We start from the raw sequence: 24643 nt of genomic DNA, 5'->3' as shown, positions 1-24643 counted from the left end.
ATTTGCCTTTGTCGCCCTAACTCTCTTCCTTCTTGACGTTTATACTCAATTACTAATCATCTCATGGAACAGAATCCTTCTTGACAAGTAAATATTACGCTCCGCTAATCAAAAATTGCCAGCATCGTATGAAACCCGGAGGTTTATATCTGTGTTCACACGAGCCCACTTTTATTGTTAAAGACGAAACAATTTTGAGGATGGCCTCTTTGCTCAATATACAGCATGAACTTGAGGAGTCCAAAGAAGAGCCTCGAAAACTACCAGATGACACAATGAAGGTGATCCAAGTTTGGGTAGTATGCGCCCCATCCAAGTAAAAGCCAAAAATCTGTGTTTAAGGGAATGGTCAGACCCATGATCCACTCTCTGTCGACAGTTGAGCTCGTAAAGCGGGATAACTATCTTTTACACTCCACGGTTGTAGTGCCGTTCGAAAGTTCACTGGCACGAATTACCAGCACTGGTTTGCCTGTGCTTAATGTCATGATTGTATAAATGTGGGGTTGGTTTTAGTTTTTTGATGGGGAGAAATCGCAGTGTCGTTTTAGACTTATATATTATGATTTGATATTAATCACCCGTTTGTTTAAGTAACACTGAATCCTTTGAAGTCTGTAAATTTTATAAATTAATTATTTGAGAATGCATTAAACCACTCGTTTATATAAAACTAACCTAGCAAAGGAGGGGTTATGTTGTGACGAATGATGTGGAGAATGCGTGGTAGAACACAAGTAACTGTGATTGCATTGACTATTGCAACTTTAATCTTAATTTTATATAGAATGTCAGCAAATGATGTTACAACACCCAGTATTATGAAGGAAATTAATGTTCATTTGACTAAAATGGAAAATATTAATGAATTTTCAACAGTCACACAAAAAACAGAAGAAAAGTCAAGGCAGCAAGAATATGAAGCTCGCATAATGGCTGATGTTCGAGGAAAAGGGGCATCTGAAGACGATAGACTGGGCAGGAGACTTATGTTCCCAAATGACCACAATATTCATTCTGGTGAAAATCGTGCAAATGACGTAAAAGAAGATTTAGGTGGTTCATGGAGCAGTGGTGTACACCCATTCAGAGGTAACCGAGTAGTCCACTTAGATCTTAAAGGAGCACCACCAAGAGTTTCGTACTATGAGGACTTCTTTCCCTTGATACGTTCCTTGGGTGCAACAGGTATTCTTATGGAATATGAAGACATGTTTCCATTCAGTGGGCCACATCTGCAAGATTTACCTGCGTATAATGCCTATTCCGAATCGGACATTCAGCGTATTTTACAGCTAGCCACAAACAATGGCTTAGAAATAATCCCACTGATTCAGACTTTTGGCCATCTGGAATTTCTGTTGAAACTACAGAAATTTTCTGAACTCCGTGAGGTGCAGAAGTACCCTCAGGTAAGATATAAAGGCCTCAATTCTATATGAATGTTCAGCCTACAAGGCAAAGGACAACTGAGCCTTACAGAGAAAGATGTAACATATTTGCTGTATTTGGGCTACTACAGAAATGTTGAAGTGGTGACTTATCCTGCATCTCACTATATTTCTCAATGTTTGATCCTCATGGCTGCATTTAAAATTCTAACCATTTTAACCGAATCTTCAAAGGTTTACTGCATGAATACATGGTGTCACAATTTAATGATCCCACTAGACAGTGCTCATTGCCTTATACCTCAAAACATTGGCTGACAGTCACGTTTCCTACGCATTGCAACCTCTCCTCCATGCATTCTACATGTCTAGCCCATCAGAGCCTCCTAGATTTATTCTCCACTTATTTCATCCTTCCTAGGTCCAGATATCGTCTTGAGCACCTTCTTTTCAAGCACTTCTTCCTTCAAGGTAAGCGACCATGTTTCACAATCATACAAGACAACAGACAAAATTATTGCTTTATGTATCCTGATTTTTAGTGTTTTGGATAGCAAATGGGGTGATAACAGTTTTGAATTGATTTAAACAAGTGTTTCCCAAATGTATTCTATTTTCAATTTCATCATGGACCAACTTTCTATTTGTTATTGTTGTTCCCAGATACTTAAATGTTGAAACATGTTCAAATGATGTGTTATTTATAATTATGTTCCACCATTGTTGCTGATGTTAATCTCATATTATGCCCATGTATTTAGTCTTGTCTACATTTACTTCTAGCCTACTTCCTTGCCAGCCTGTAGGAGAGTATTTGCATTCTTGGTTATGGTACCCACACCATCCCCCAGCAAATTAACATCCTCAGCATACACAAGTAGCTGGTGCAGACCATTCAATTTGAGTCCTTCCTAATTCCCTCTGACCTTCCTGATGATATGTCTTCTCTTCTTCTATGGATCTCCGGTCCGTATTTGGTCCATGGCCTCCTCAATTCTCCTCTTCCATTCAGTCCTATTGTTAGGTCCATTCTATCCGAGGTTTTGATTGAGGTTTCGAAACATCTTCCTTTTTACGGTGCAAGGTGACCAACCCCCAACCTGGAGGACCAGGGTACCTGTCTTAGTCTGACCTCTCCCCCTCGACCAATCTGGCTAGTGAGGCCCTACCAGTAGCTATGCTACCACCAGCATAGCTCTTGGGGTCACTGAGGTACTCAAGCCCACCACCACGACAAGGTGCAGGTACCATTAAGTGGGTCCTGATGATATGTTCTAGAGCAAAATTAAAAGGCACTGGAGATGAAGCATCCCAGTTTTAGGCCACTGTGCACTGGGAATGGATCCAACAGGTTACCTATATGAAATCTACTAGATACCCCATCCATACAAATCTTAGCTGCCCTAACACATTTCTTTGGTAATGCAAACTCAACCAAAATGCCATACAGTACCACTCTTCTGAGTCATGTGCCTTCCTAAAGTCCACAAATAGTTAGTGTACTGATGCATTATACTCCTACTTTTTCTCTAATTGTTGGATGCAAAAGATCTGATTAGCAGATAACTTGTTACGGCAGAATCCACACTGATCTCATAAATGGTGTTAACTGTGCTGGAAGAATATTGGTTAAAATTTTGTATGACGTTCACAAAAGAGAGATACCTCAGATGTTACTGCACTCAGTTTTGTGAATAATGTAAAGTACTATCCTGACATTTTTCTGGAGGGGACTGAGGAAAACCATCAAAAACCTCAGTCAGGATAGCCAGTCTGCAGGTTGAGATTTGAAACTGGGACCTCCTGAATATGAAGCAGAAGAGCTAATGCCTCAACTAAGACGTTTATTTTCATTGTGTGTAACAACTTCACAGCACTTTTTTAAATTTATTATTTCAGGTGATATGCCCAACTCACAATTCCACATTTGACTTACTGTCAACTATGATTGACCAAGTAGTGGCATTGCATCCTGACATTAAATATCTTCATATTGGTTGTGATGAGGTTTATTATCTTGGAGAGTGTGTGCGTTGTGGATTGACTATGGTGGACCATCAGTGGAGCAAGAAGCAGCTGTTTTTACATCATGTCAGTCGACTTGCTAAGTAAGCAGATCAGTTTATTATATGTGTATATAATATTGGATATTATTTAATTATTTAGTGTTATAATTATGTGATTATGATTCCTACTTTGTAGTTAGGTCATGAGTTTGATTCACAATCTAAAGGTTGAATATGGCTGTCTTCTGGGTTGTTGTGCCGGTAGAAGTCTGGTAGAGGTTTACCAACGTTTCAGAGGTCCTTGCCGCATCCATCATCAGGGTGATGAATGTCGGCAAACTTCTACCAGACTACACGGCACAACAACCCATAAGACGGCCATCTTCAGACTCACTGCCATGAAAACCTCAAATCTTACAAATCAAATGGTTGGTTATCTTGACGGAGGCTTTTTTGTACTTTTCCTCAGTCCCTCTAGGAAATGATTGGAAAGTACCTTAAAATTTGCTGCAACATTCTTTCCACTTCATAAGTCATAATTTTGTTCCACATCATATAACCTATGCAGCTGACAGACTGATAATAGCTGTTTGTCTTACAGATATGTGCGGGATAAGCATCCAGGCGTGACACCACTAACATGGGATGACGAATTCCGAGAACTGACGGCACCAGAATTAGAGGAGTGGGGCATTGCCAAATTACTAGAACCTGTGATATGGAAGTATACACCTGATGTTGCCAGCTACATTGCACCTGAGGTGTGGTGTTCTCAATATATAACATTAACATAATTATATACCTGTTTTCAAGCATATCTGACTAGCTCCATGGTGCACAATGCTTTTGAGAAACTGATAGTCACTCAGATGTTCAAGAAATTATCCATCTATTGTGAATCCGATGGTTCATTACCTAGGAAAGATATCATTGCAAGCAACTGGGGAAAATTACATAAGAAACCTCTAGTCCAAAGACAAATGTTTTCTGGTTTGTAGTACCCTGATGATGGAGGTAGCAAGTCCCTAACTATGGACATGATTGGCTTTTCAGAATTTTGTTTGAAGATGGACTACTTCAGATGTTTAGAGCTAGTTTTGTTTAGTGTTTTTATTGTTTATTTCTATGCACATGAAGCAAACCTAAATAAAATATATTACAGACAAGATTGTGTGTGTATGTGTGCATGCATATTCATACTTTCACTGTTGAATTGCATAGTATTAACCAATGAATTTATTTTCCATAGGTGTGGGACAAATATGCAGAGGTATTTCCAGCTGTATGGATTGCAAGTGCTTTCAAAGGGGCTACAGGATCAGATAAATATATTACTGACATCAGTAAGTATAAATTCCTTGTGCAATAGAACAGAGATGTGAGATTTCTGGGGAATGTACCACCATTTGTTTTCTATATATCTTTGTACCACCAGGTATTTTACATAGTGCTGCTTTATATTCAGGAAGTCCTGGGTTAAAATTTTGATACTGAATGAAAGTGGGTACATACTATGTGCTCAGAAAATGGGGTGAGATGGTTGGGGCATTTGGTGCACACACAAGATATTGCAAGTTTATATATAGGAACACTTTTTAAACTGCATAGGTTTTACAGCATCAGAAGATAGGAAGACTGTGAATGATGAATTGTAAAGTATGCGGAAGGAAGATGTTTGTCATAAGGTTAAGGTAGTACCTTCACGTTTACTTTGACAGATGAAGGATAAACCTCTATCAAGATAGCTGGTTTCCAGCCAAGATTTGAATTCTACACCTCAGATATGAAGCAGGAATGCTAACTACTTCACTGTAATGTCCAGTCTCTCAATCAGATTATTTTTGTTCTTGTTATGGTGTAGTTTCTTAGTTATATGTTTTCAGTATTTTTGCTTTTCACAGGCTATCATCTGGAAAATCATCAGTCATGGATGGACATAATTTCTTCATATTCTGGTCAGCTAAAATTCAAAGGCATTTTTATTACTGGGTGGCAAAGATATGACCATTTTTCAGTGCTGTGTGAGTTGCTACCTGTTGGAATCCCATCTCTAGCAGCTAGCCTCGCTTTCATCCATTCTAATAACAGAGGTAACCTAGCATCAGCATGTGACTTCCCTTTTGGTAATTTTGATTTGGCTGGACCTTTGGAAGAACATGACACTATTCATATCTCATTGCAAATTATTAATGTAAATGTATGGACAGTGTAATTGGTATACAGATTTCACTCACTGATAGTTCACATCATTCATTTAGTTGTATTACTTGTAAATTGGCTATTGTTCCAATTGCAGTGTTGCATTTAGTACCTGCATATGCTTGGTGAATCAATTTGCATTAAATTTCTTTCACTATGCATGCATGAAGTGTTATTTGTTACTATTTAATCCATAATAGGATTTACCCAGTTTTCAGAATAAATAATTTGCACCTAGGTTAAGTAGATATTGATATTTTGCATGACAGGTCATTTTAATAAATAACTTGTTTAAACTGGGAACCCAAGATCATGAAAATGTATTATGCAGTGAAGTGAAATGTGACATGAACTTATTATATTTTACAGGGACAGCATTAATACCACAACAAGTACTAGATATATTGAAGTGCGATGGTACAATACCAATGAGCCCAGGTGCAGGACGAACCAGATGTAATTTTCCTGGTGCTGCGGTTTTAGACGCAGTAGAACGTCTGTATACCCTGCACCTCAGTGTGGACCGGATGTTGGCTGATTCAACAGTGAAGGGCTGGATGACTTCCTACAATGTAGATCATGGTTTTTCAAGTCCTTCTCATGTATGTACTACTTTACTGTTGATATCATCTCATTACACTGTAACTGTCAGAAATATATTTGATACACATAATGTTTTGGTAGGTGGCAATACTCCATTCTTCATAAGATTGGTTGTCATTACAGCGATATTTTGTTATATTTAGTTTCACTTTTAGTGATAGGAGTTGTGATGAAACATTGAATTCAAAAAGGTGAAGGTTTGATTTTTACAACTGTCATTAAAATTTAAGAGTAAAAAAAAGGGGGAAGATGTCTGTCTGTATAATGATAAATCACCTGAAGATGGAATTACAGCCAACATATGTATCACATATTCCAGTACTACAGGTGATTCCTTTTCTTCCTCTCCATTTGCCAAAAGGTGGAACATGCGACAGCAGAGCTAGACCGATGCAAAATGGAATTGGTCTACATAGAACGGGACATACGGTCAGCAATGTCTGATGTGTATGATCGGTACACAGTTGCTGAATGGGTATCTACATTCCTTCGGCCATTGGATACACGGCTGCAGTCACTGTGGGATGCAAGGGAAAAGCTTCTTTCACGTACACACTGGCCCAAACGCCCTCTTGACATTTTAAAATCATCTGTCACCCATAACTTATAATAAAGAATACAGTCTTAGGTAAGTTATAAAAATAAAATTAAACGAAAAGAAGTCTGAAGAACTTTCAATCCCTTGAATTTTAAATTTCTCAGACTTATTTTCTCTTATACAATGAATCAGGATAATTAAGTCAGTAACATGACTGACTGACTATAGGCTGGATGGCCAGTATTTAGTTCCTGGCATGAGTATACAGGGTGATTCAAAATGTTAGGACCAAATTCAAGGAGTGTATAGAAGGACTCAGAAAGATCAACTTTCGAATAGGAATCCATGTCCTCCAAAGTTATCCTGAGTCAGTCGAGGACATTGAAGGTAGGGAAGTCTGATAACATACCGCTGAAATAATCGTACTTTGCTATTCTCCAACTAGCTTCATATTGTTTTTTATTAATGTACAAGGATTACATTAGCAATCTTACAAACCAACTCAGGATAACTTCGGAGGAGATGGATTCCTATTCGAAAGTTGTTCTCTCTGAGTCCCTCTATATGCTCCTTCAGTTTGGCCCTAACCTTTTGAATCATCCTATATATTTTTCTTTATACAGTTATGTCCAGACCAGCCTCCTGACAATGAATACAGCGATTCTTTCCTATTTGGTGTGTGGATTAACTTATTGGAGCATGGAGCTGAAGCTGACCATTCATTCTGCCTAGTGCCAATGTCATAAATGTCAAACTTTCCCTTCATTATATAGTATCTAACATAGGAAACTTTATTTTTTACTCTAAATGTATTTGAAATTAATGTACTTCAAGATAGTCTGTGCATGATCTTTTAGCATCTCAAGTCCTTGGTTCCAGTTTGTATGAAGAGATGTGACATGGAGTGTTATGTACGAATGTAATGTGTTAGTCATTTTATAATGACATTATATACTTAAGGAGAACTAATAGGAGGATCAAGAACGACTACATAATGTTGTTTCATAAGTACTACTCACAAATATTGTAGGGGTGGTTAAATTGAGGAGGATAATATCAGTAGGACATGTAGCATATTTGGAGGAAATGCAGAATTTGCCAGAAAGCATGAAGAGAAGAGACCATTTGGATGATCTAGGTATAAATGGGGGGGGGGGGGGGAAATGAATCTTAGGTAAATAAAGTTTGAAGTTGTGATGTGAATTCAGCTAGCTGAGGATAGACTCCAGTGGTGGGATTTTGTGAACACAGTAATGAACCCCCAGGTTCCATGAAGAATGGAGTTTCATGACCAACTGATTATCTTGTTTACAAGAAATACTGTGTCATGGAGTACATTAATCTGAAATACTAAACAGTACTAAAATATATTTCAGAATACATAGGTTTTTTTAATGTCTTGTTTACTCTTATTTGTTTCTTTCATAGATAATTGTATTCTTCATGATCATCTGAGATGACACCAGTGAGTGAGCATCGAGAAACCACTATTATGGTTGTGGTAATCTTTACTTTCAACACAATAGGCCAGCATTCAGAAAGGATTTTACACAGAAGAAAATTCTTCAGTTTTAATGATCTGTAATATGGCTGTTAACATTTTGTGTGTGTGATATGGGTGAATGATGTGGGAAAGGAAGTGTGTTTTCCTCTAACATTATCAGCTGTAGAACCATTTATGAACAGCTGTAGTTTTTCATAGGAAAAGTGAAAAAGAAAAGGGCTAGTAACAAATTAACTTTATAATTGCTTTTCCCAAAACTTTATGTTCAGGGGAAAACAGGTGATTTTTTTTTAAGTTTCTTATGACATAGAATCTGACCATTACCTGCTTTGTCATAAACAAGCTAGTAAGTAATACATCATTTTGTTCAATACTCACTTTCACTGCTTTTAGCTTAAATCTGCGAACAAAAGATTTTAGATGTTTTTACATATGTTTCCTGGGAATGCAACATTTACGTAAATCATGTTATACCTGTTTGTTGTTAAATAAGTTATTGGTAGTTTAAAAGATCTATACCAGAAAATGCTTACATAAAAGAGATAAGTAAGACATATTTTAGGTTGATGGTCTTTGGACATAGTGATATGTGCAGATAGCTGTGTAATGTTTTATATTTATCTGTTGTGTAATTCTTATTTTAAATTTTGTGTGGTTATAATTTAAAATAAACGACCGACATAAAATGGAAATGTTTTAGGAAGAAGAAAATTTAAAAGAAATGTACACTCAGTTGTTCACAACAGTTTGAAAGGGTACATGGGAAATAAAGTGGTTTATTTCCTTTCAGGAAATGCAGTGTCTGGTTTTCATGTGAATATTTAACTGTACATATAAGTGGGTAGCTTACATTAGTTTTAACAGCATGGTTTCTTAACAGAACTTAGAGGTTAATGCCAAAAAATCCCTTTACAAAAAAGTATGGTAGCCAAAAAGTGTTGTTTTGTTTTCAACTTATCAGTAGAATTGAATATAGACTGTAGTGAGGTATAGATCGAAAATAGTTTTTTCTGTGGATTTAAATTTATATTAATACATTTATTGTAAAAGAGTGGTAATTGTTTAAACAATCCCAAATATACATAATTTTAATAACATATACTATAATGCTTAATTTGTACTGCAGGCATGTTATGTGACTCAAATGCAAACATTTGAATTAGAAATACTATTATTCATTATCAAACTGTTTCTATAAAATCTCAAGAGTTCAAAATAATAGTTATATGTTATATAACATGTATTAACACAACAAAATTGTGTTATTTTCATACTTTTACCACTTAACAGTACAGTAATAGAATAGCATGGGGAAAGTTGTAGCATTACTCTCTCTTGCATCCTCCAACTATATGGTAAAAGTATGTGAATGACGTCTACACAAAACAGGCTGTAATATACATAAGAGTAAAAGAGTTGGAGAGAAACGAAAGTTTAGTTTGCAAGTACATGTTTGTATAACATATGCCTCTATAAATCTTGCCTTTAGTAAATTCCAGAAGTGGAAATTTAAGATAAAACAAGCATGGATTTCTTTTTTAACTAAAAGAGTGCTGATACTCAGATGCGACAGAGGAGTGGTGATAAAAGTATTTTGCTCTGCCTCTCCCTCCTTTAAAACACCAGTATAGTCACAGCTTTTATGTTAATGTTTTATGGAAAATGGGCACTGGTATGGTGTACCATTGTATACTGCCAGAAAAAAGTCTGGACATGGATAATTTTCAACCCAGTTAATTTGCATACTGATAATCAAGAGTGTACTACAGTATAAAAATAACAAAATATATTTCAAGTCAATGTACATATTTTCATAAAAATTAATGAAATATAAGTGCATATGCATATTATATTTTATGTATTAGAAAATGTAGAAGCAATATTTTATTTAGACAGCTGCAGAAGCAGTGAGTTGAGAAACCAAAGATGCAATGCATAATAAGACACCTAGTTTCTTCTTCAAGCATATGAACTAGTACACTTGGAATTGGTCATGTAATCACACAATAGTGTAATGTTATATAGTAGTTAATTATTTTCGTGCATGACTATGAAAGAGAAGGAAAAGAAAAATGGGATGCTCAGATCCTGAGGGACGGAGTAGTAGTGCATTGAAGTGAAATTTTACAAAAAGGAATAGTAATAATTCACTAATGTATCTTATGCAAAGTTCATGAAACTGATATTCATAAGCAAATGATTCCAAAACTGTGTTCTGTGAAGATCCACAGTCCTGCAGGCAGGTTCTTCAAATTCTTTATGATTACTGACCTCTCTTTGCATAAACTTACAAATGAAAACATTTTTAGTCAGAAGTAATGTATAGCATGATACTACCAGAGCTACTTTGGAAATACATATGCCTACTATACCTATAATGAGAGTTTGATTGATTTTAAGTTATTTAATGACTGTTTCAACTGAAAAGTTTATATAGTATCATGTCAAATATATGAAATAGTACTAGTGTTTGTGTTGAATTTCCTTTTTCTTTTCTTTTGTAAATGGCACTTCAGTGATATGTTCCATTACATATTTTAAAATAAAACAATATATTTAATATCTGAAGGTCATAAGAAAGGTTGTGGACCATGCATATGTTTAGCAAGTACTCACAAAGGCTACTGGTTAGTGCTTTTTAAGTGGAGTTATCGAATATAGTAAGAAATTTCATGAGATAAGAACATCATTTATCAGCATCTCAAAACCATAATATACTTGTGAGAAATTGATGGATGATGCAACAAAGGTGTTTTACAGAATGTAACATGTAAATATTGTGATTGGTGCATGTACACAGTTTTTGTTGATTTTAATAGATGGAATTCACATAATGGCTCATAATATGAAAGGGGATTCTACAGGTTGTGAGCATGGAACACTGGTAATTGTCTACGTACACCAGCCCAGTCGTGTAGCATTAATCGGAGAGTTTGCAACAAGAGCGTGCATGTCCCTTTCACCCCACTTTACACTTCTTTGATTTCCGTTATTTGCTTGCCAAACAAAAACTTCCCCAGTTCTTGTCCTTTTTGTACCTGTGACTTTAATTCTAATTTAGAGTGTCAGCATTTTCTGAGGCTGAAAGAGTTTTGATGTAATAAAAATCCCTGTGTCATGTTGGATCCACTATTCCCATTCCAACTGGAACAACTGCACACCTCTAACATAAATACATTCAAGTTTTACATTTGTAATACCTCAGTTACCCAACTTGATATGTGTGTACATGTGAAATTGAAAGTTTTATAATTCACAACTCTCTAAAGATGATTCTTTAACTGATAGAAATCAACATAATCTGTGCATCTCACTCTTTTAGAGTAGGAAGTGCACAGTAGCCTTGGAAATTACAAAATGATTGTGCATTATTGAAACTGTCAGATCTATTTAGGAAGAAATCTTTGAATATAGGAAATTATCCAGTTCTGTTCTCAGTCAGTAGTTATAAATATCTGGTGTTTGAAGAATACAAATACCCTGAATGAATAAGATTGTTGGATTATGTTTTATTATAATTTTTATATGTATATAATTCTGCGAGTGGGTCAAGATATATGTGCAATATTCATTTTGTATTCAGTCACTCATAAAGTTTTGACTATTGTTGAGTCTTTTAATTTTTTTAAAAGAGTTTTCTAGCGTTCTGTGCTTTACATTTTGATATGTTTTGACTTTCATGGTGAAATGAAATTGTGCATTATATTTTCATTTTTCTTATGTATCACTTTATGTTAAGTAATAAATACTGTTGATATTCGATAGTTCCATTCTTTCATTAACCTTGTATTAATGAAGTCATCGACTAAATTATTTTCTGAAGATGACTGTCTTCAAGGCAGTTGCCCTGATGATGAAGGCATCAGGCACCTCTGAAATATCAATAAACTTCTACTACACTACATGGTGTAACAACCCAGAAGACAACCATCTTCACACTTGCTGCCACAAGAAACTCAAATCTCTCAAATTATTTTCCCTTTCCTATATGGTCTTATATCAGAATATGCCATAATTGTGTCTCTAGTATTTTCAGAAACAAATATACATAACCTCATTTCAACATTTATAATACAGCATTTAAATCTCACTTATGGGAAAACTTCCACAGGAAAATTAAATTTTCTTCCAAAATTTAAGTTAAATACATCAACAACTATTGTGTCACAGGGTCTGATGGCACTAGAAAATGGATGAAGAATGGTACATAGGTTAATTTAAAGTGTTGCAAGAGATGGGAGAATGCCATGATTGAGCAGGAAGGGATTTTGTAGGAGGTACTCATGACATTTAAAGGTACTATTCCAGAATTTTCCAAGACAGACTATGGAAAAAATGAAAATATTAGGACAGCTAATGGCCCCACTATACATAAAAGAGGAACATCTCAATTACAAGTTTGTATATTACAGTGAAACCTCTATCTATCGTTCCCGGAACTATCGTTTTCCCGGATGCATCGTCCGTTTTGTTCGGTCCCGAATACATCCCATATAAAATAATGTTACATTTTCCCGCTTCTATCGTTCCTCGAACTATCGTTTTATCGCATCGATCGTTCAAAAATCTTAGTCCCGGCCAACAATTTTCCCGCAATGATCGTTTCTGAGAAATTAAAATGCTGGGTTTTGAGATAAATTAATACCGAAAGACGCACAATGTTTTTGGAATACACAGTAGTGGTAACCTGTTATGTCGCCCAACCAGCACAGATCCTTTTGGAATGAGGGGTCAGCGGTGCAGGGGTGATAGTTGGAGTGAATGGCGGTGCTCATTGTCAGAAATTTTACGATTTTAATTAGGGTGCACTCATATTTCGTTCCAGCGATGCCAAATGGCATGTGCACTGTGAATTTCTTCACAAATGCTTTTATTACAAGTACAAAGGAAAGGCTGGCGGCACTTTTCATTCTTCTGGTTCATCTCGTTTCCAGTGGTTCAGTGTCTTCTACGGCTACGTTTCGTCGAGTTCGGCAGTAACAGTACTTCCATTCTTCCTGTTATTGTTCCAGTCTATACTTTTGTTGTTGTTCCCGTAAATATTTTGTTATTCCTCTTACTCCTGTTAATTATTTTGTTATTATTCCTGTACCATGTCTCGCCCACTAAAGCAAGTCAGAACTCTTCAAGAAAGATTAAAAATCATAGAAGAAGTGGAGAAGAATCCATTTGAAAAAAGAATCGACATTGCTAAACGCCTTGGATTAGCACCATCTACTTTAAATTCAATAGTTGCAAAGAAGAAAGAAATCCGAAAACAAACTGACAAGTGCGGTAATTCATGCAAAAAAAGGAAAACCGGAAGAAAATCAACTTTCAGTGAGCTAGAAAGTGTCCTCTTCACTTGGTACCAGCAATCGCGGGCCTCAGGAATTCCTGTTGATGGCAACATCTTGCGGGAAAAAGCCAAGACGATAGCCGCAAGACTGAATATTGAAAATTTTGCAGCGTCGAATGGCTGGATTAGTAGGTTTAAAGAACGACATGGTATGGTCTACAAGAAGTTAGCCGGCGAAAGTGCTGCTGTGGATGTGGAAATAACGGAGCTGTGGCTCGAGAGACTGCCAACACTGCTGGAGGGATATGAGCCGCGGGACATTTATAATGCGGATGAGACCGGACTTTTCTACAACGCCCTCCCGGATAGGACTCTGGCATTGAAAGGTGAATCTTGCCACGGGGGAATACGTGCAAAACACCGAATTACTGTTCTTCTGTGTGTTAACAGTGACGGTAGTGATAAACGGGTTCCGATTGTAGTTGGAAAATCACGAAAACCGCGTTGTTTCAAAAACATGAAAAAACTTCCGGTGAAATATCACGCCAACAAAAAGGCTTGGATGACAACAGACATCTTTACGGCGTTTTTAAGTTCTCTGGATGCCTCCATGGGCGCACAAGGCAGAAAGATTTTGCTGTTTGTTGATAATTGTGCCGCTCATCCGAAGGACACGACATTTCTACGAAATGTGAAAGTCGTGCAGTATCCAGCAAATTGCACGAGCGTCTTGCAACCGCTTGATTTGGGCATCATAAAATCTTTCAAGCAGTTGTATAGAAAGCGCCTTGTGCAAACAGCTGTATGTGCAATGGATGCTGGGAAGGATGTCAACATGAAAATTGACGTGCTACAAGCAATTCATTTCACAGTGGCAGCTTGGCGGCATGTCTCCCAACCAACTGTTCTGAATTGTTTTCACAAAGGTGGCTACGGGTGTGAACTTCGCACAGAAGCAGACTCTAACGTCAGTGTGGATGAGCATGATGGCTTTCACGAAGACTGGAATAGATTTGGCGCCGTGAAAGACGTGGTTAAATTTGGTGACTACGCGGCAGTAGACAGCGAGCTTGCTACATGCGGAGTCGACACGATTGATAAGTTGTGTGACGATCGCGAAGGGGGTGGGAGCGGTGAGGAAGACGACGAATGCGAGCCCGAAGCTGTGCCGAGTTTTGCCGAAGCACACGCTGCATTGGCAAAAGTGAAGTCGTTCTTTTATGCCCATAATATTAGCGAACGTGACGAGGAAAACATTTTGAACGTGGAAAGTACTCTGTTTGGTCTAAAACGTAAAGTTTCGACAAACCAGTTGATCATTAAAGACTTTTTTGGTAAAAAGAAGTAACTTTGAAAGAGAAACATTGTTTTTTTTTAAAATTTTTAATGCTTTCCCGCATCTATCGTTTTTATTTCCCACCCCCGCCGAAAACGATGCATCGAGGTTTCACTGTACTGCTATACCAACCTGCACAGTGGATAAGGAAATGCATTTTCAACCCATTCATGATAACTTTGGAAATTCAACTATGGACTGTTCATCATACACACAAAGTAGTCTTATCTATATTGGGTACAGATACTGATAAAGACCTCATTTTTTACAGAACTTGAAATGGACACACCTGGAAAAATGTAGAGGCGTAGGTGATAATGTCCTAAATATGTATGAAGCATAAATAAAGTACCATTAATTAAAATCCTATCAGAATCTCTTACAAGAAATGACATACATGGTATGATAAGCAAATTCTTTTACAAAAGAAAGCAATAAAACACTTGCCTAACACACTTTATTTTGGACAATGATTAGATGTGATAAGGTTAAAACCAACATGACGAATTTTCTACAGCATGTCAAGAAACATACAAGAAGGAACAGAATTCAAATCAGGATGTTAAGCAAGATATAAAATCTGAAATACTGCAGGAATTATATCAAAAGAATGACCAAGTGAAGGAAGATACACAAAAGAAAGTAAGGAATGAATGGACACAAGAACAGGAGGAATTCTTATGGGAAGATAAAAAAGTTAAGCCCACCCAGAAAGAAATTACATAGCATTATAGGCACTTTTTTTTGTGAAATCTACAATAATTTTATGTAATGGCACCAACACAAATACTAAGGATTACATTATATGCAAATTAATTTCTTTTATTAGTTTCCTTCTTTCTGCTTCTATGGACTATGCCATCTGGCCTATTCCAACACAAAATTAACTTCTGAAACAAAGAACCTTTTTACATACTTAGAATAGCCCACTGAATGAGGGACTGGTGCATTTCAAGTCCTCTATGCCTACACAGGACTGCACAACACAGACAAACATCCATGCCTCATATCTCATGTAGGATTTGAATCCAGACCATGTATCTCTTAGGGCGGCCGCACACCAACTGCGTCAAGACAAGCATCAAGACATGAGACAAAAGACGCAGTCTTGCTTCATTCATGATTCAGACTCGAGTCCGCACACCGGAGTAGCACGTGTCTGCGTCTTATCACATCTTCTCTAGTTGATGACATGACATCGTCCAGTTTTATGTGTAAGTGAGAGCAGACTTGTACGAAACGAGCTTGTGCTCAATGTGTATAATAGTTAATTCAGTCATTAGCTCATTAAAACAAAAGTAATCAGTGCACTTACCATCTATGTTTACTTCTTTTGAAACTGCATGCCAAGCTTTATCAATCTCCTCCTTGCTTGAGTGGCCCGGGGACGAATAATCGTATAATACCGGGAATTTCTTAACCGTCTGCACTGTGCTCCTTTCTTTGCGTCATGTCGCAGACATCGTGTCTTGACTGTTACATGTCTTGACGCATGCCGGTGTGCGGCCTACCTTAGACTCCACAGCTCAGCCTCTTTTTTATCAGCCTCACACACAAAAAAAGAATTGAAAATACAGTTATCTTTATACAATATTGAAGCACTGATTCTTACCCAAATGGCTGCTTCATTAAACAACATTAAGCTCATTATAAAGCCAAAAAATATTAATTATTTTTCTTGCATGTTAAAATTTTGTTTCCCATCTTAAACACAGCAATACTGAAATGGTACACATAAGTTACCTGACTTTTTCCTTCTTTGGTATATTATAAAGCTCACATTCATGTGCAATGTAATTTAGACAAATTACATACATACAATGGGTATGGGTATCATCAAATTCAAAGGATGGAAGCTTGCAGCTTAATATGTATAAATGTATATATGACATAATCACAGAAAAGTATTATGGATATAAAGATTGATTAATGTCTGAAAGCACTTCACCACAACCTGACTAATAAATTGCAATTCAGCTTCTTCAAATTATGTAAAAATATATGCAATTATAAATGTCTGCTACAAAGAATTGTCATGATCTGTTTTAGAGCTAATTACAACAAGCAATATATGTAATAAATATCAGAATGACTAGAGTGATGTATATGGTTATGTTTCCATGCAAATACCATATTGGTTATATTATTATTAATCAGTAATCTCCACACAACAATGTTATAAATGTTTGTGCTATGTACTTACTTACATGTCTTGGTACCTATTTTACTGTGCAACATGTTCTGAACTCACATGGTCCATCAATATCTGTGTAACTACTCTGCATAACAGGAGTGATATTGTGATTAAAATATAACACATACAATGCATAAAACTATGTAGGAACAAACACCACTAATTCTTTTTCTCATGTGGTACTGGACGCAGTTCATATTTGACTGGCTGACTAAAATTTATAAACAATTATAAAATGAATATTAAACTACAAAAATAAACAATTGTGAGATGAGTGTTAAAATATAAAATTGTATGTACACTATATGATATTAGCTGGTCATTCGCATACAAATATATTATGGGTTTATAATTATATACTATCATTGCAGATTTAGTCCATCCTCATATCTTAGAACAGAGGCTCCCAAAGTGTGGGGCGCCTCCCCCTGGAGGGGGGGGGGGGGGGCGTGTTGTTTGTATGAAAAACTTTTTTTAACGAAATATGGAGAAACATTTTTTACATCCTTTGCTTGGTTGAGGCAGTTTAGTTGCCTTACAGTGCTGTATAATTCAGACTCATAGAGCATCGGCGGTTTTAGGAAGTAAACAGCAAATATGTTCACAGAAGGAACCACATCCATCCCACTAATCCAGGTATGAAGCGTATATTTTATTACGTTTTTTTTAAATTAAATGCATTGAATAATATTTACTAACTTATAAAAAAAATATATACTCATTGCTAAATTTTATGTCAAATCTGTTCGCTTGCCTTGTTCTGGAAAGGGGGGGACATGAAATTTATGAAATGTTTTAAGGGGGGCACAAGGTTTGGGAACCTCTGTCCTAGAAGTTTCCAATGGCAGTTTCCACAAAATGAAGCTACTAGTTGCACACACCTACATGCACTGTAATCAGGAGCATACACAAAGAAGCTACAAGTCACTTCACAGCACTGCAACAACAACAAAATGGCAAGTACTATCACACACACATATATCAGGAATACAACCACCCTCAATATGAAATCATCATATAGCATTATAATTTAATTAAATTAAATTTTTATCAGTCATTTTCACAAATTTACAGTTCACAATCTGTTCTTTTGAATTACATGTTCCAGCTCAATGCAGCCATCATCTGGTTCAAATAAACATCTGAAATCATTTGAACCTGATGATGACAATGTTGGGCTGAAAAATATAATTCAAAAGAATAGACTGTGAACTGTAAGTCTGTGAAAGTGACTGACAAAATCAACAAGAATTATATTAGTGACATGAATACGATTTCAAAACAGTAATACTGCAGCATAAACAGAAATACAACACATAAATGTAGCTTTAGTAATTTTATATTTTAACTTATCTCATAATTGTTTATTTTTATATTTTAATACTCATTCTAATTTGTTTATTAATTTTAGTTGGTCAATCAAAAATTAACTGTATCCAGTACCATACAGAAAGAAGAATAAGCAGTGTATGTTCCTATATTGTTTTATGCATTTTACATTTTATGTTTTAACCCCAATAACACCCCTGATGTGCAGAATAATTGCACAGATAATGGCCTGAGGATGGACCATATGAGTCAAAAATGTATTGCATTATAAAATATGCATTGAGGCATGTAAATAAGTGCACAACACTTACATTTATAACAACGTTGTGTGGAGACAGCTTCTTAGTAATAACATAACAACATCTACAATATGACACTCCAATATAACCTACTGTATTTGGTGTTTCACCCTTCCCAAATAATATCTTCCAGCTAAGAAATATTTTCGATAGGGTCTTGAGGCAGTAACTTCCATAATATTGGCTACTCAATAGACTGCAAGGGCCTTGAATTAGAAGTCATATAGTATTCCCTTTTCACTCAACATCACAGTTGAGTAGTCAGTATTCCTTTATTTCTTCAGTACTTATAGTCAAATACTGGAGCAGTAGGCTATCTTCAAGGCCACAACCACCTCCTTCTACATCCTCTCCAATTAATTATTCAAAGTCATCCTTGAACTGATACTATAAAACCTATGCAGTTGAATAGTGTCATTTCATAATGCAAGAATTAATCAATGAACCTATCCTTTAAAAAAATGTTTGAAAACAAAAGTTAAATTACATCTCTCATTTGACATGTCTAAATTCTGAAACATATCCAAAGAAAGCAATATATAACATACTTTATTACGTAAAGTTAGTTTTAATGGATTTACAAATGTATGTAGCAAGACCAGTAAGTATGCCTTATACAAATTTTGATTTTCCAGTAGATAATTCAACTATTTTATGAGTATTCTAATTTACTTTGTGATATAAACCAACATTTATTAAACTATTAATGTCAATATAATTGTTTTTTAATTCTCCCTGCAAACCATCTTGATTTCCAAACTAAGTTATCAAAATACAGTGTTAGTGATGTAGTTGTCCCTAAGCCTAAGGAGAGTGGAAGTAAATCGGCACACAATCCTGACACTGGCACTGGATGGAGGCAAGTGGTTAGCTTCATCACTGGGCTGCTTTACTCTAGGGAACGATCCCCCAGAACCCATGATTGGCATCTATAGTCAGTCTGGCTGTGATACGGATAAGAAAAACAAAAATCTTTGTCCTCCCCAGGATTAAATCCCAGTTCTTGAGCCCTTAATCAGTCACATAACTGAGCTATCACACGCCTAAAGTATCAGTAGTACAATTATACACAGCACAAATCCGTGCCTACTGCCCTAGTCCATCACAGTCAAAATTAAAGCATCCAACATAAAATCCCAAAGTACCTAAGCAAAGTACCCAATATTGTTTTTTTTAAAAGAGTAGAGTACAACTGTCCCACTATGTGCCATGTAGGCGCTTGTGGGGAGAGGAGATATAGATCCTACTCATTCTTGACATCGGCACTAGATGGTGGCGAGCGGTCAGAATCACGCCCCAGCCGTGCTTACCCAATATTGGTAGTTATTAAAAGTCAAAAATTATTTAAAAGGCTTAATTAGAATGCACCGCAGATAGATGTTATGTGACTGTGGTGTAGTGTAAAATCATACTTTTCAATTCAATCAGTATCAACAACATGTCAGACAAGGTCAGGGTAGGTCAGGCTGGGCTAAGCTAATGTAGTTATGTTAGCTTCAGATAGGCTAGGCAATGTTAGGGTAGGTTAAATTAAGCTAGAATACATTAGGCTGGGCTAGGTTAGATTAGGCATGTAAAGGTTGGGCTAGGGTAGACTAGGGTACATTATAACAGATATGTTACATTAAACTGTGTGTATTCTAGTATCGATTTCACCCTTGCAGTCTTGTTACATTAATGGTAATAGTTGAAATCAAACCTATAACCCTTTGAGTACTATACTTGTATGTTAATTACACAAATAAGCCTCCCATCTGTTCCCAAACCCACCTCCTACCACTAATATAAAAGATAAAAGTATCTGTCAATGAAATAAAAATCACTTCCAAACAAGAGTAGAGTCAAATACTAAAATGTTGTACATATGAAATATACCTCAGACAATAAACATGTTCAACCTACCATGGAACAATAAATCAGTCACTGCCACAGACATGCGGAGAACCACAAGAAAGTATGGAGAGCAGTAAAGCATATTAAAACCCATTCATGTTTTTCAAAGTTCAAGTGGTATGTTTATTTGGACATGTATGTCAAGTGTCTTCTAATAGATCATCCAAGTATTTGCTAAATGGTGCAATTAAACACAAGACAGGTTCATAATAACTAGTCTCAAGCAAAACAATCTATTGGATTTCACATACGGCTGATTTTGAGGCTCCAGGTGGCACATGACTAGAAGCAAGGGAGTGTGCATCTGTTACTGCAGTGGTTGCTGGAGAATGCAGAATCTCAGCCTGCATGAGAGGTTGCTGCTCTTCTTGTTCAGCACGGCTCAGTTTCAGTCCAAGCACATCTGCTACAATCTTATGAAAACTGAGTGCTACCTGCCACAGAAATCCAGAACAATGAATATTAGTAAACCTTGTCTCTTTATTAAGTTATGAAATTACATTTTGCTATTTTAAACTATTAATCAAGCATTTTCTTTGAAGAACTGAGAAAACTTCGAAGAATTTCAGTCATAATAATAGGTTTCTTCCAGACCAACAATCTAACATGGATCTTACCGAATATGAAGAAGGAATGTTACCGATTTGATTGTGACATGTGGAAATTGGAAAAACACTGCAGAATAAGTCCTAAGTCATGTCTATCTGCAAGTTTCACCTCCAGAAATACTCAATAGACTTTAATAAAAATCTGGTTTTGGGTTATACATGAAAAGTTATACATCTAATTCTTGATTATAATTGTAAAATACATACACTATTTTATATAAAAATCAAACTCTATTTCACAAAAATTGCACACACACAAACAATCACTGTAATAAAGCATATGCCTCCAAGCTCTACAACTTTCAATGATACATTTTTCAATATGGTGTATACTTAATTAAATAAATATCAATGATGTTTATAACTGTAATGTGTTTTGGGGTGACTATTATGCACAAGCATTACCAAAACAAAACAAAATCAAAAATGTGCATTACATTATCTGGCAGTAAGTTTCTCTTGGTCAAATTGTTTGTTAATACTAAAGTTCTAAAATCAAATCTACTGCTCTAGTTGGTGCAGTAAGACTTTGAAGCCATGTTCACCGAAATAATATCAAAATACGTGGTTCTTATTACTAAGAATACAAAACAGTTCCTCATTGCACAGACAAACTCATTAATGTTGTTCAGGGAAACAATTACAGTTTATTCTGAGAATCATAGAAACCCACAAATGTAAATTTTGGCAGTGTCATTCTTCCATATTACATTCAATGACTGCACTGCCATGACTCAGTTACAAAATCCCCGTTTATAGGGACAGGGTCAATGATGTGAAGGTGAGATCAGTGTTAAGTAAGGTAAAAGAGACTTCATAAGATGTTACATAGCCATTACAGTGCAAGTTTCTTTTATATATAACTCACCATCTCTCCAGTGCGGGCTGATACAAGATGAGAACTCAATCCATTCTCTTGAGAGAATTTGTGCTGTCTGTCAGGACGAACCTTTCTCTTGTGCTCTAAGTCACCTAGCATATAACACACAGACAAAGTGACACTGATCAGCATGTGAATTTACTACTGATCACCTACGCATGCTTGTTTTACTTACACTTTGATTAGACTTTCTAACATGAATTCCCAATACCATGAATGTGAGGGGGGAAGAAAAGAAAAACAAAAAAACTGAACCTTGATCACCCAATCTGTACCCGGTCACTTTAATTGTCTGTTCAATTCAATAGTTGCAGTATTTAACAACTGATATACAAAAAATATCTTTCTTTTAATTCGCACATACTTTCATACTGGTTATTATAAACAAACATAAATTCAATCACAAGTTAGGTTACTTTAGTTGAATTCAATTTATTTAATAATATTTTGTATTAGATTTAGTACACATAAGCAAAACATATTACGCAACAAATTTTGTGGTAGATGATGTCAAATAGATATAAGGCAATTGTGTTGATAAGCTAATCTAAAAGAGGCAGCTGTCTGGAAATATTTTTCAACAGAAACACTTCAGTGCACTAAGTAATTTTTAATATTCATCTTATATGACTTCCCTGCCAAAATCTGATGCACTTCGCATGTAGGAATGCCTTCTACTTGCTTAAGAGATGAAGTGTAAAAACATCTTTAAGATTTTTGAACAAACTGGGCTCCACATTAACACCATAAACATGACTTACATTTATTAGCAACAACTGCTATCATTGGTTGAGGCTCCTGTGACACTGTTACCTTGCGTATTGTATCAAGCCATTCTTCCAATGAGTCAAAACTTACAATATTTGTAATATCAAAGACTAATAAAATAACCTGTAACAAAAGTAGCAATTAACTTTATGGACTTCTTGGAATCATAACTTGCGGACAGATGGGTAGGAGACAACATAAGGGAAAGAAAAAATACAACTATAATGATGAAAATAAAGAAAGATGAGAAAAAAGAGGTAAAAGAAATTAAAACAGGAAGAAAGTAGATTTATAATTTTCCCTTAAGCACTTTCTTGGCCATTTCTGTTACTCTGTTCCCAGGTAAATCTTTACCATACACCAGTACCATTAAAACCTCACATCTAGAAAATCAGAAATATACTTGCAATATTCAATGAATTTACAAAGAAATGAAGAAACATTCCTACCACAAATTTAAAGGAAGTTACAGAAAAATTTTACTGTGGGCTTCTTACTCATGCATGCCACACAAAAACTATAAATGTTTGTTTTATACCAAATCAGATTTTTCCTATAGCCTCTGCGTCCAGACCAGTTCTGGAGCCCACCCAGCCTCCTATCCAATGAGTACGGGGTCCTTTCCTGGGGGTAAAGCATGGCTGGAGCATGATGCTGACCACTGACCCCCATCTAGTGCCAAGGTCAAGAATGAGTAGGAGCTATACCTCCTATCCCCACAAGCCAATACATGGTGTATAGTGGGGCAGCCTTACTTTATTTTTACTTTACTTTAGACCACATCTTTGCTTCCAGTATGGGGCTGCACCAGCATTTTTCTTATGGTAAAAAAGAAAAATTAAAAAAACCCTAACTTACATTAATTGTAGTAACTGACTGCCTTTTACTCACATCAGCTCCAAATATATATTTATCTAACATATTCCCTGCAAGAGACTGTCCTCCTACATCCCATATCTGAAGTGTAATATTGCCAGCTCCTGAAAGAACTGTTCTCTTTAAAAAAAAGTCAACTCCTGCGGTAGGAAAGTACTGCCGTGTAAATTCATCATGGCAGTAACGTGACGCCAAGCAGGTCTGAAACAGAACACAAAACATCTACTCTAATACCTTTATTGCTGCATGTACCATCACCATGCAGATCTCATGGCAAAATATTATTCATACTATACTGATAAGTTTTGATAATGTAAATCTGTAGTCTACAATTGCTTACTGCAGTGCTTCAAAGCTACTAGCAGCATTTCTTCTGGATAAGAAAATGTAAATAATAATTGTGTGATAAGATTTCTGTGTACTGCTGTCATTTTGGGGAATTCAACTTTACAAATACTTTCCACAATCAGACAAGTTTGTAAGACACCAACCTACAAACCCAAAATGACTGAGAGTTATAAAGCATGTCAGCAAATATCCTTTAAGCAATTGCTGTAACTGTATTTCTGCACCTTTAAAAGTGGCTCCCTTTAAGTGCATGTGCGGTATATACTAATTCTCTTAAATCAATGAGTCCCACATTCTTTACCTTTCCACTGCCTGCTTCACCAACAATTACTATCTTCAACTGCCTTTCAACTGCTTCATCTTCGGAGTCTGACATACTTTCAAACAACCAATGAGTTTAATATTCTATAAACATATGTTATGGTTGCGGACATTCTGAAGCTTCATTATTGACATAAAATATTTACATCATAAAAATCTAGTCTTCGGCCGCTAGTTAGACATCAGACAAAATAGTGTCCGCGTTTCAAATACCAACAAAGTTTTACACACCCCTGCAGCCAATGTTTTCTTTGCAGCGGAGTTGGTAGAGC

At 36.1% G+C, this 24643-nt stretch overlaps 2 protein-coding genes across 4 annotated transcripts; one reads left to right on the top strand and one right to left on the bottom strand.

The window, feature by feature from the left end:
- Positions 1–73: 73 nt before the first annotated feature.
- Positions 74–12005, top strand: LOC110832420 (hexosaminidase D). The gene is made up of 8 exons (XM_022069395.2): positions 74–1412; positions 3291–3499; positions 3999–4158; positions 4647–4740; positions 5299–5487; positions 5966–6198; positions 6561–6827; positions 8166–12005. Exons 1-7 carry the CDS (start codon positions 708–710, stop codon positions 6807–6809), a joined length of 1839 nt encoding a protein of 612 aa, XP_021925087.1. The 5' UTR covers positions 74–707; the 3' UTR covers positions 6810–6827; positions 8166–12005.
- Positions 8515–24491, bottom strand: LOC110831779 (ras-related protein Rab-28). Of its 3 annotated transcripts, XM_087350607.1 has the most exons (6): positions 24352–24491; positions 23685–23903; positions 22820–22949; positions 22047–22150; positions 20822–21004; positions 8515–8641 (listed from the first exon to the last, which is right to left on the bottom strand). In XM_087350607.1, exons 1-6 carry the CDS (start codon positions 24424–24426, stop codon positions 8636–8638), a joined length of 717 nt encoding a protein of 238 aa, XP_087206733.1. In that variant the 5' UTR covers positions 24427–24491; the 3' UTR covers positions 8515–8635. The 3 variants fall into 3 exon arrangements, with proteins under 3 accessions (XP_087206733.1, XP_021923858.1, XP_021923860.1); XM_022068166.2 differs by lacking the exon at positions 8515–8641 and having other exon boundaries at positions 20668–21004; XM_022068168.2 differs by lacking the exon at positions 8515–8641 and having other exon boundaries at positions 20668–21004; positions 23718–23903.
- Between the last annotated feature and the right edge of the window lie 152 nt (positions 24492–24643).

This window comes from Zootermopsis nevadensis, unplaced genomic scaffold (assembly GCF_977971745.1).
Source record: "Zootermopsis nevadensis isolate Lab colony 2312 unplaced genomic scaffold, Znev_1.0 Znev_ptg000017l, whole genome shotgun sequence".
NCBI classification, from domain to species: Eukaryota; Metazoa; Arthropoda; class Insecta; order Blattodea; family Termopsidae; genus Zootermopsis; species Zootermopsis nevadensis.
Note: the sequence above shows the minus strand (reverse complement) of the source record. Positions and strands in the feature narration are given on the sequence as shown.